The sequence below is a fragment of the Balaenoptera physalus genome, assembly GCF_965194825.1.
Source record: "Balaenoptera physalus genome assembly, chromosome: 1".
In the NCBI taxonomy this organism is placed as follows: Eukaryota; Metazoa; Chordata; class Mammalia; order Artiodactyla; family Balaenopteridae; genus Balaenoptera; species Balaenoptera physalus.
The window spans coordinates 194110853-194123426 of NC_138882.1; the positions used below are offsets into that span (position 1 = coordinate 194110853).

A 12574-nucleotide genomic window follows, 5' to 3' on the forward strand; every position below is an offset into this window, starting at 1 on the left:
CTGTCCTGGGTGACCGCTGGGGTCTCAAGCCCCCGAGTGGCTGCAGGTTCTAACCCTGGTGTCTGTCCCCTGCGTAGTTCACTGGGCACCTGGGGAGGGGCCGGCGGGGCTCCAGGGTGGATCAGCCCCCAGACACAGCCCCCTCTACGGCCCAGGCGCCCACAACAGCTGTCACCAGAGAAAGGCGCCAGGAGAGGCGGGAGGGATGCAGGGAGCGGGCAGGCATGGGCAGCCAGGGTGGCAGGAGGCGCTCAGACTCCGGGAGGATGGGCAGGGGAGACAGGGAAGGGATGGTCAGGGAGGAGAGCCCACCAGCCCCATCCTCAACCGAGCTCCCCTTTCCTCCATCTCCACCTTTTGTGCATCGTCACAGCTGGCCAGAGCCCTGCCCCCTTCCGTGTTTTTGGAGGCTTTTGGGATCCCAGTGCCCCCGTCAGGGATTGAACCCAGGCCCCTCGGCGGTGAAAGCGCCAAGTCCTAACCACTGGACCGGCAAGGAAGTCCCCCTGCCCCCGTTTTGTCCTGAGGGACACTGAGAATCAGAAAGCCAGGATGGCCCAAACCCCAGGCCCAGACCCAGCACGGGGTGCATATGGCCGCTGCCTGCTCGGGACCCCATGAGCACTCACCATGGGGGGCTTCATCCTGTCCATGCTCCTCCCAGACTGTGAGGGCCTCCAGGGCCAGGGGAGACCCTACAAGCTTCCCCTTGTCACGGCACCCGCCGGGGGCCCAGGAGTCACCTCCCACCTCGTGTCCTCTGGGCAGCCCTCCTTTCGAGCCCACAGGAGGCCAGGTGTTCCCCTCTCTCCTCTTGCAGGAGGTGGGGGCCTATTTTATAGGTGCTTGTCGTGGGTGAGCCGCCCGGGGTCCACAGGGACAGCTAGAACTGGAGGCCACCACACAGGGCAGGAGCTCCACCAAAGGGCCCCAAGGTGGACCTGGGGCGCCGGGTCCTTCCCTGGCACAGTGGGCTCTGGGGCTGGAAGCAGCTGCTCCCGGGCCCTCCTTGGCTCCACTGTTCTGGGTTCCAGGGGGAACAGCTCTCTTAAACTCAGCCCTGTCCCTGGTCTCACCATCACGTCTAGTGTTTGTCACGCGTTCCTACAGGTCAGGCACCATCAGTCATCCTCGCAACCCTGGCTTAGATCCTCACTGGCCCATTCTACAGACAAGAAAACTGAGGCCCAGAGGGTCAAATAACTCTCCAAGCAAAGAAGAGGCGGGGATGGGATCTGACCTCCAAGCCCCCGACGCCCTTTGCACCATCTCAGCCCTGTGGTGTGGTGGACCCTGGCTGCAGCGACCTCAGGGAGTTCAGCGTCCCCACCAAGAATCTGTGCTCTGGGACTCCTCCGAGGCCGAGGGGCCAAGTGCTCCCATAGGGGCCCTTCTCCTTCTCCTTTAACTGCCCGACTCGGCTTCCTCAGCTGCCCAGCATGGGAGGAGGGTGGTCCGAGGCCCCACAGGGCTGGCAGAGCCTCTGCTGGGACCCCACACGGCCTGTCACCCCAGCTCCCCAAATGAGGGCACCGAGGCTCAGAGACATGGGGACTCGAACCCGGGACAGACTGGTTCCTCGGGCGAGGCCCCTCCCACTCTGCCTGTTCCCACCGGCCACTGAAGCAGCGGTTAAGGGCATCCCGGGGGTCCCCAATGGTCTGTTTCCTGACAGGGCCGGGGGTGCTGCTCAGGAACCTGCAGATCCGGCAGGAAGTAATCTGCTTGGTCACCAAGGCAACCGAGCAGGGTGGAGACCCAAGGCCCCCAGACCACAGTGTGTGGCACCCCCAAAGACCAGCGTCCCCCGACGCGAGGACTGTGCCTGCCTTAGCCTCAGCCTTTTGCTGGATAAGCCCCACGACCCAGCAAGGGGGGGTGGCCCCAGAGCCTGGGGCTGGGGTACGGGCACCCATCATCTCAGAGGACCGCGGCCAGAGGGAGCGGCATGGGGGCCCGTGTGTGTGTGTGTGTGTGTGTGTGTGTGTGTGTGTGTGTGTGCGCGCGAGTGTGCGCACGCGTTTACATGGGCCCGAATCATGACTACAGGGCGGGTGGAGAGTGAGAACTTTTGACTCTGCGGCTGCTGCTTTCTTGACCTGGGGCCTGGCCTGGGGAGCACTTGACCTGTTACCAGCCTGGAGGAGGGGCTCCCCCCTCCGCGCTGAGCCCCAGGCTTTCCCTGACGAGGGACCTGCTGGTGGGTGGGGATGGAGCCACGGGGGTGGGGGTGAGGCGCTCGGGAGTCCCCACCCGCACCCCGGCATCACCAGGTCGCCCTGAGCAGCACAGCGTCCGCCGGGGCTGTGTTCTGGCCAGAAGGACAGGCCTTCTCGGCCGCCAGTCTGGACTTTAAGACAACACCACCCAGTTCAGCTCTGCGGGGCTTCCTGCCTGCACCCTGGACTCCGTGGGCCCCTGCTCCAGGCCTCTGGACGCATCAGGCAGAGGCCCTTCTGCGCGACAGCTCGGCAGTGGGCTCTGCAGCCGGCTGCCCAGCTGTCCAGCTGCGTCTCTGAGCCTCACCTTTCCCTCTGGGCTGCGCCGGGCTACATGAGGGTGAGGGCTGGGCTACACGCCAGGCCCCAGACCAGTCTCTGCTCTCACGATGTCAGGCAGGGGTCAGGATGAGGCATTCGGAGGGGGCCTGGCTCCCCCCACCTACCCCTGCCCCCAGCCAGGGCCAGCGTGGTTCTGGGCAGCCCCACCTCTGGGAACCTGCAGGACTTTTACTAAGAGGCGTGTCGCTACCTGATAGACTCGGCCCTCTTGTTGGCGGAGGTGAGAGGCCCCATCCTGGTTACCCCACAGCTGGTGAGAGGGGTGTCCTGCCCTCCCTGGCCCAGCCCAGACCTGCTCAGCATCAGGCATCCTCCCTGGAGGGGGGCGTCCCGCCCCACGGGAACCCAGAGCTGGTCCGCTCCTGACACTGGGTCGTCGGGGCCTCCTGGGCCTACTGCCCTCCAGGGGGTGAGCCGGGCAGCTGGGAGGAGGGGAGGTGGGGGCTTCTGGAACTACGGAGACAGGCCTCTTAGGAGACCGCATTCAGGGGCCCTCCCTCCCTGGAGCCTGGGGGCAGCTCCTGTCTGTCCCCAGAGTGGATGTAGGGTGAGTGTCTGACAATTTGCTTTTTGATTGTAATGTAAGTGCCTGACATAAGGCTTTGGATGGGTGAGGCACCCGCTTCAAAGACATGCACCTCGACAGCTACACAACTAGGTCAAGAGCCCAGCTGCCTCATCCCTGAAGGCTCCCTTTCAGAAAGCCCTGGGTGACCAGATAATGGACCTTGGAGTGACCCCACTTCTCCCTTTCACGGTTTAATTCCACTGTTACGTTTTAAATTCACCAGTAACGAATCAACCCCCCAAACCCTAGGCACCCCATCCTCAGCCCCAATAAAGGCAGAGCCCTGGGTCTTCTCTCCCTCTCTCTCTCTCTCTCTCTCACCCCCCACCCCACCCCGCAGTGCAGGTAGTAGGGCTCAGGTGAACACCCCAGGCATCGTAGCCCAGAGCATCACTATTGACAGGCTGAGACCCACCCAAGACAGTGGCGCCAGGACACTGATGTCTAGGAGGGGCGACCGGGACCGTGAGAGGTCAGGACCCTGGCCCCTGGGGAGATGTTGGCAGACAGGAAATGGTCCGAAGGGACAGGGCGGCACTACCTGGCCCCGTCCAGGCCCAGTGTCTGCCTCGGTTTCCTCACCTGTGAAATGGGACTGTAACAGGCAGATGTTTCTGCTCTGATGGTGTCCTGAGCAGAGGCGGGAGGCCTGGGCTGGGCAGGCAGATCCCTCAGGTCCGCTCTGAGGGGCTCCTCAGAAGCAAGGACGTCACAGGGGGCTCGCTGCCCCCCAGACCCCCACCCTCCCCGGTTGCGACTGCCCGAGCAGGTGCCTTCTCCTCGCCCCATGCGGGCCAGCGGGCCCTGGGCCAGCCCAGCATCCGAGATGGACACTGACATAGGGCGTGGGGACCCTTCCTCGTCCCCCACCCCCTTGACCCTGGCTCATTCTCACGACCGGAGCCCCCATGGTCCCCACTGTTCACCAGATGCCTTGGACGGGTGCGTGTTGGGGTGAGGGCTCCGATCTGGAAGGGGGCTTTAGGGAGATGGGGCCAGACTCTGAGCCCCCTCCCCGCCTCCAGAGTTCCCAGCTCCGTCTCCCTCCTGCACGCTGGCCCTGGCCTGGTGTGGTGCCCCGAGGCCACTGTGCTGGGCTGTGGGGGCCAGCGGCCATCCAGGGAGCCGCCATCCGGGGAGCTGCAAGCGGCAGACCCAGGTGCTTCCCTCACGCACTTAGCCAAGGTCCCACGACAAGTCCCCGTCCGAGGGAGCTGCACAGCAAGCCTGTGAGCAGGACAGAGCAGCCCCGGGTCCGGCAGAGGCTGTCCCAAGGAGGTGACCACAGGAGGCGCTGGGGACGGCAGGAGTCGCTGGGCCTCCCCGGGGCCAGGGGTCCTTATACACCCTTCTTGTGTCTCTCCTGCCCCCTACCTCCTGGCTCACCAGCGCCTGGCAGTGGGCGGCCAGGGAGAGAGACAGGAGTATGGCCACCACCCGGTTATCACAACCCTCCTCCAGCGTGGCAAGGCCTGAGACACTGCAGGGCTGGCGGCTGTCAGGGCCTCAGATGCCCCTGCATCCCCCATCCAGCCTCCCTCCTCTGGAAACAGCAGCTCAAGCTTCCTTCGGGGCGCTCTTCCCCATAAGTCAGTGCCTGTGGTGGGCAGAGCCCACAGCACTCCACTCCATCCTGACCCTGTTTCAGGGGACCCAGGCCATCAGAGGCACAGGGATGGCTCAGCGATAGGCATTCAGAGATAGGCATGCTGGACTCTGGGCAAAGAGGGGTCCTTCCCCACAGGGAGGGGGATGCTGATGGAGCCTTTACCATGAGAGGAGAAGCTGCCTAAGAACAAAGCCACCACGGGGGAAGCAGAGCAAGAGACAGAGAGGCAGCTGTTTGAACACCTGGATCCAGCCACGCCTGAATTCATTCATACACCTAGATCCAGCCATGCCTGAAAGGCTTCCTACACCTGGATCCAGCCATGACTGAAGGCCTTCCTACGCCTGGACTGACAGTTACATGAGCTGATACATTTTCCACTTTGCCATCTGAAATGTGCTGACAAACCCAGAGAGGAAGCCGTACACCTGAGAGCCTGTTTCCTGGTTCTGCAGGCTCCCAGGACAGGACAGTCCACATTTACTGCCCCCTACCCCGAGTCCTCCGCAGAGGGCAGCCCACTCACCATGACAGAAGTGGTCATGCCCTGCAGGTGGAAGACGTCCATGCTGGCCTCCGCACCACCCACCACCTCATCATTCCCCTGGCCCGACTGGGGAAGGTCAAAGTAGGTGCTGTCCGGCTCCCTAGACAGAGGAGGGAAACAGAACACGGAGCACAGCCATCAGCCCCGATGGCCCAGGCCTGGAGCTCAAGGCCAGCCCTCAGCTCCTGGGGGGGGCCTCCCTCTCCCACCTCCACGGATTCCTTCAGCCCCTTGTCTCCTCTGCTCCTTCCCTGACCCTCAGCCCCTGCGGCCTCCGGCCCCCTTACCCTACCAGCCTCTCCAGGGCTGGTGTGAGCGCCAGGGTGGCGTGGCCACACACAGGCTTTGTCCCCTGGACCCAACCCCTCTGGAGGGCTGGTCAGAGGAAGAAGCCCAGACATTGGACCCTGCGTCCCCAGGAGAAAGCCCAAGGCAGCAACTCCCCGCCCAGCCCCCGAGTCCAGCGGGCTCAGAGGAGGTACTCACAGAGAGCTCCAGAGGTGCTGGAACGTGGCCCCCTCGTCGGCGGCGGTGGGCTGGGTGGACTGCGACATCTTTCCACTCCCGGCCGAGGGCAGCTCGCTCTGCCAGGAGGAAAGGACAAGAGTGCGGGTTGGGAGGGCATCCTCTGGGCTCCGCAGCCAGCATCCTCGGGCGCAGGTGGTAGGCGGGGCCGACGATGACCCCTCGAGGACGCCCGGGCGCGCTAACCGGGCACACGCCCTTCATCCAGCCCCTCACTTCATCCTGCCCTTTCTGGGGGCGGGAACCGAGGCCTGGGCGTGGGCAGCCTGGCTTCAGACCCGGCTGGGGGCCTGGGCAGCGGGAGCTTCTCAAAGCCGCCACCCGTGAAATGGGGGTGAAAGCAGCATCCCCTCATGGGGCTGCTGCAGGGCCCCTTGGGAGCACGAATTTCAAGTCGCTACTAGATAAGTCAGAAAGAGAAAGACAAATACCATAGGAAATCACTTACATGTGGCCTCTTACGTACAAAACAGAAACAAACTCACATAGAGAACAGACTTGTGGTTGCCAAGGGGGAGGGGGGTGGGGGAGTTTAGAGTTAGCAGATACAAACTATTATATATAGAATAGATAAACAACAAGGTCCTACTGTACAGCACAGGGAATTATACTCAATATCCTGTGATAAACTGTAATGGAAAAGAATATGAAAAAGAATGCATATATGTGTATAACTGAATCACTTTGCTGTACAGCAGAAATTAACACTACTTTGTAGATCAACTATACTTCAATAGAAAATAAATTTAAAAAATAAAAATAAAAATAAATACAAAACAAAAAAATAAAGTCTCTGCTGTGCCTGGGTCATAATTACACTGGAACACACGTGGTCATTATTATTATGAACTGCATCTCTAGGTTTGGCCTGGGGGGTGGCTCAAGCCAGGTTTGGGGGCTCCCAAGGCCCCAGCAGCTGGCGACAGCTTAGATCCCGGGTGCCCCGTGTGAAGGGCATGTGCAGGGCCCACCGGAGGCTGGAGCCGAGGCCCTGGTACGAGCCTGGCTGTGCCCGATTGCTGCAGGCTGGGCAGCCTTTCACCTCTGATGTGGGATCCTTGCGTGCGGCCTGGACACAAAAGCAGTGTCAACTCCACGAGGCAGCCACCAAGGCCGAGGCCGAGAAGCTTCTCTGTCACTGGAGGGGGTCACTGCACGAGTGGCCCCCCTTCAAGGAGATGCCCAGGGCTTGGGGTGCCCCGACTCAGCGCCTGCTGGCCTTTGTCCCCACTGTCACCCCTCCTGAGGGCCTCCATGCCCACCCGAAGCAGCCACCCAGGAGGAGGTGGCGGTGACCACACCGGGCACATCTTGAACACTTGTCCTACTGTAGGGGGGAGGGGCAGGGAAACCAGAGCCCACCCTGCCCACTGCTCCCACCCAGGCCAAGGCAATGTCTCCCCTGGGCCAGCCTCCAGGCTCTTGGCAAGGGGCCACGGGAATCAGCTTGGCCACCACCTGGCAGGGCCCAAGCGGGCAGGCCTGGACCTGCCCACGGCCGTCGGGGGAGGGAGGGCGCGGCCTGCAATCTGTCACTTTGTCTGTCCCCAGGCGGTGGGCCCTGAGAGAGGCCGGTGGCCTGCTCCCGGGGCTGCCACGTGCCAGGCCACCGTCCCTGGAGCAGTGGCATGAGCTGGGAGGGGCCGGGACCGAGCAAGGATGGCTGGGACAAGGAGCTTGGAAAGTGCTGGCCACAAACCAACTCTCCAGCAGGCTCGGAGACCACTCCACCCACTCTCAGGAGACCAGGGCTCAGAGAGGTTATGTGACATGCTGAGGTCACACAGCACAGCTGTAAGTGCAGGGACAACCAAGTGGTTTTCTCAGAATTGGAAATTAACTTAGTCATGCCTCCTCCCCCCCTTCACCTCAAACCCTCAGCACACAATCCACAGGGTTTTAACAAGGGGCTGGTCAGCGCTCATTTGCATGCCTCCTGTGCTGCAGAGATCACTCCCATCCTGGGCTGAGCTATCCAAAACCCAGCAGAGCTGAGTAAGGCGTGGAGCTGGCCACGTGGTAACGCAGAACAGGGTGGACTTGGTAGGAAGCAGAACACGCCGGCCGGAGCAGGCGTGGAGCAGGCCACCGCGCCGAAGCTGGACAGAAACCCACCCTCACCCACTCTCCGTGGCTGGTCCTTTTTGGGTGAGCAGAGATTAGTCAGAGTGGCCTCTTGGTGTGGGCAGGGTGTACCAACACGAGGCTCAACTGGCCCAGGCCATTTGGTCCCACTCCCTTCATTTTGCTAATGGACCATCTAAGCCCAGAGACAGACAACGCCTTGACTAACATCACACAGCAAGTGGAAGGCAAGATCCTGTCTCTGGTCACGGCAGCACCATTCACAACAGTGGAAAGGTGGAAACGGCCCAAAGGTGCATCAACGGATGAACAAATGAACAAATCCTGGTCGGTCCACACGCTGGAATATTACGCCATCATAAAAAGGAATGATCCCTCACACCGGCTACGTCACTATGAACCTCAGAACATCATGCTGAGTGAAAAAGGCCCGTGCTATATGAGTCCATTTATGAGATGTCCGGAACAGGCGAGTCCACAGAGGCGGAGGGCAGACTGGCGGTTGCAGGGGCTGGGGGCGGCGCATGGGGGGAGACTGCTGGAGTAAGATAAGGGCGATGGTTGCACAACACCGTGAATGAGCTAAACGCCACTGGGGGGTTTGCTGTAAAGGCGTTAGCTTTATGTTATGTGAATTTCACCTCAATAAAGCTGCACGGAAGTTAAAGACAGTTTCTCCCTGAAAGCCCAGCCCCAGTTCTCAGCAGCTCCTGCTGCCCAACATCTGGGGAAGCAAGTCAGCACTGGGAATCTTCCCAAGACCCCCTCCCTTCCCTGGCTCCCACACCTCCCTCCCCCCAGAACAGCCGGGAGGGGGGACAGAGAGCCCCCACTCCGGGGGACACAACCAGCATTTTCACCCCACCCCCTGCTTCACCCCAAGCTGCCGGGGTCAGAGGCGCCTGTACCACACAGGCCGGCTCTGGCTCGGGGACAGACCTGCAGGTGCCTGGCCCTCTGGGGAAGCAGGAGTGGGGGGGCGGGGGTCCTACACCCACCCCACCAGCCCTCACCACCAGGACTGCAGACGGAGACTGCTCAGCCTTACTGATGCGAGGGGTGGTCCAGGGTCACCAAACTCCACTGCCCTCAGCAGATCCTGCTGCTTCTGCCCCAGTACATCCTCAAACCGAGGACTCCATGTCTGCTTTTAGCCAACACCCCGGGGACTCACAGTGACTCTAGGACAGACCCCCCTCCCCCACGGGGGGGGGAGAGCATCACACAGGTTCACCTCACCCACTGAGGGGGCCCCTTTGGCTGTCCACCCGGGGATGGCACCAGCCTCTGACGGTGACTTCCACGCCGGTTCTCCATCGGCAAAACGGGTCCAGAAACCTGCCCTGCCTTACTCAGAGGACCCGGGGGACTTGACCCAGGAAGCCATGCCGCGCGCATACCTCCAACTTCCCTGGAAAACTCTGAAGAGCAGGATGCACTGGGCTACGAGTGACAGAGCCGCAGACCCGGTCCCTGCAGGCGCCACGGAGCACCTGCCGCCTGGGCCGGAGCTGGGCGTGAGGAAGAGGCACGGCTGATGTCCGGCCTCAGGCTGCCCCCTACAACTGGAACCCCCCCCCCCAGAGCTCCATGGGCCCAGCCCTCTCTCCCCTAGGGCAGGGACAGTATATTCCCTTTACTCACTAGCAGCATTTCAGCCAAGGTGGCCAAGGTTTGCAGAGGTGAGAAAAAGAAAGCAATTCTAAAATCACTTCCTGCAAATTAAATCCAGTTTTCCCGACATGCACTTCAAATTTGGAAATGTGCTCACAATGGAAACTGCTTTTGCAAACGACGCGAATCATCTAAAAAATCGCGTGTATGGGGGGGAGAGACCGACTTTCGGTGACACCTCTTCAGGTGACACTAATGATGCCACAAAGTGCGCATGCACGGTGGACAGCTTTGATCTTCCATGAAGATGAAGTTGCTCTGGGAAAAAAAAAAATGCATCCTGTTGCACCGAGAGGGGTCCAGTCCTGGTCAGGGCCGGTCTCCAAGGGAGACGTGGGTGTGAGAAGGTGGGGTACGGTGCTGGTGGGGGCTGGACTCAAGGAATCCCTGAGCCCCGGCCCCCCGGGAACTGCCGAGTCAGAGGCAGCCCGAGAAGGGCAACGTGTGGCCCCTTCTCACAGCAGCTGAGCCGGGGCTCAGGCACCTCCGACCTGCCCCAGCTCCCCGTGGGCTGGGGCCACCGAAACCAGTTCACCTCAAGGAATTTCCAGCAAAAATTTGTGACCCTGGAGAGGCGGGGCAGGGGCTGTGTGGCCCAGAGCCCTCAACTCAAGCTGGAGTGGAGACACAGCTCCACACCCCACTGACTTTGGGTGGCTCGGGGACGCCCCGAGGTCTCTGAGAGCCGCCCGGGGAGGGGATGCGGCCCTACATCCTGCAGCGCACCACGGCAGAGAAGGTTCCAGCCCAGAGGTCCGGTGCCGCAGGGGAGAAGCGGGCCAGCTGCTGCCAGGGCCCCAGGCCCTCACACTGCCCTGTTGGGCAGGAACCGCCACCCCGGAGCAGGAGCTCAGAGGCCCAAGCTACCAAGGGTCCCAGCTGGGACTCGAGCCGCAGCCCAGACAGCTGGAGGCCTTGCCCCACAAGCAAGCGCAGCCCTTCTGCCCCAGGCTGGTGGGAGCTGGAGGCCCCGGGGGGCAGCAGCTGTTCCTTGGCCGGCTCTGCTCGACCCTCTGAGCTCGTCCTCCACGAATCCCGGCGAGAGCTACAGCCTGCCGTGGGCTCCTGGCCCTGTTCCCACAGGTCCCCTTCTGCCCCCTGCCCTGTCCCCACGCATCCCAGCCCGGGCGGCCTCCACGCTCAGCCTTGGTCCACCGTCCACTCCCCACCCCATCCTTGTCCTGCCAGGCCAGGCTTCCTCCAGGAAGCCACTGTCCTCCCCGACTCCAGGTCAGGATGCCCCTTGTCCTGCCCCCCGATCACCTGGCAGGTGGCAGAGCACAGAGAGCCCTTCAGCTATGTGGCCCCCACGGGCAGCCTCATTGGTCGGGCAGGATTTTGAGGCGTCTGGTTTCCCTGTCCCCTGGGCCCACCCCTGCCCACGGCCCCAAAACCAGCTCCCGTAAACTGGGGTCCTTGTGACCCTCCCAGAAGGGACACCCCATCCATAGAGGGGGGCCCCCACCCACCTGCAAGAGCCCTGGTCCAGAGTGTGGACACTTGGCCTACGTGCGGAGAAGGACAACTTGGGGCACACGCCCCTCCTCCACGGCCATCTGGATGCCAGCTCTGGGGGGGGTGTGCGGCCCCATTCAGTTTGGTGGAGAAAGACCCAAAGAACTCCACCCTGCCACCCACCCCAGAACAATCCATCTTGACTGGCCTCAGTCACATGCTGGTTATTCCGGTGGGTCTGTCCCCGGTTATTTCAGTGGTTATTTCAGTAAACGAAGGCGGATTGAAATCTGAGGGGCAGGTAAACCTACACCATCTCAGGAGGGACCCCAGGGGCCTTCCTGGGCCCCTTCCCATACCCTGTGGCCTTGTCTTGAGGGGACAGCAGAACGTCCCAGCGTCCAAAAGTCCCCCTACCTGGGCAGAGGGGTCAGGCGGCCATCACACAGGGACACAGGAGGCAGGAGGCCCTGCTGTGACATGGCGCTGTCCCCGGGCAGCGGCCCAGATGAATTCCAGCAGGACACCCGGCGCCCAGCCTCCTGGGCCCTTGGAGCTGAGGGGCCTCTGTGACCCCAGCCAACCCCGGGAACGGGAGGCCCTCACCCGGTGGGGCCGGGGCAGGAGTCCCACCTGGAATGGTGGCCAGGAGCGTGTCACCCTCAGGGAGCAAAGGGCAGTGGCCATCTTCACCTGCCCCTCCCGCCCGCGCCCAGCCACGTGGCCACGGAAGCCTGCGCAGCCTCTGTCCTCACTGGCCCTGCAGGCGGTGGGGTGGGGTTAGGACAGGACCCTCGGCCAGGGCGGCACCTGGGTCTCCTGCGGAGAGACTGGGCCTGCAGGGCCTGGGAGGAGGGCACGGCTGAGGCCTCCGTCACCCTGCGGGGGCTCCCTGCTCCCCCTCTGCCCACTCGGGGGAAGCCCAGCACTGATGGTGAGAGACAAATTTAGCCTCCCCACCCTGGGGCAGGGTGCGCTTGTGAAATATGAAAACAGCTGGAGGTGCCCGATTAAGCCGCCCTCTCTCCCTCCTGGGCTGGGGCCCGTGGGGAGGCGGGGGACGCAGAGCCTGGGAGCGGCCCCAGGAATCCCCCAGCCCCGCTGCCTCTTACCCGGCCGCCAGCCTCAGTCCCGGTCCCACAGCCAGGCCAGGGGCGGGGACGGCCTCCCTCCGGCACCTGGGCCCAGCTGGGAGCACCGTGGGGTTGCCCGGCAGTTTCTGTTTGAATCTGACGGTTGGCCTAGCACCCACGTGAGGCAGGGAGCTGGGTGGCGGCACTCTGACCACGTGGGCCTCACGTACTTCTGGGAGGAAATGGCTGACCAAATCCCCCAGGGCTGCCAGGCTCCAGGGTCACCCAGACCTTTGCTGGGAGAGGTTCTCGGCCGAGCTAAGGGTTGGGGGGACCCAGTGGCACATGCCCCCACCCCCCCCACTGCTGCGACCAGCTTCCTGGTGGAGGAACTCATGCGGCCAAACCAAACAAAGAAACGCTGGAGCACGGCTGAGCCCCACCATGTCCTAGCAGGGCAGTGCACCGCGCAGCTCA

The 12574-nt window shown here is 62.5% G+C and overlaps 1 protein-coding gene across 5 annotated transcripts in view; it reads right to left on the bottom strand.

Annotated features, from left to right (window-relative positions):
* The window catches only part of TP73 (tumor protein p73), a 68508-nt gene that overhangs the window by 40532 nt on the left and 15402 nt on the right, over positions 1-12574 (bottom strand). For all 5 annotated transcript variants that reach the window (XM_082462860.1, XM_082462861.1, XM_082462864.1 and 2 more), the window contains exons 2-3: positions 5772-5869; positions 5265-5385 (exon numbers count right to left, since the gene is read on the bottom strand). In XM_082462860.1, coding sequence (XP_082318986.1) covers positions 5265-5385; positions 5772-5839 — 189 coding nt within the window. In that variant the 5' untranslated portion in view covers positions 5840-5869. The remainder of the gene's footprint in view (positions 1-5264; positions 5386-5771; positions 5870-12574) is intronic.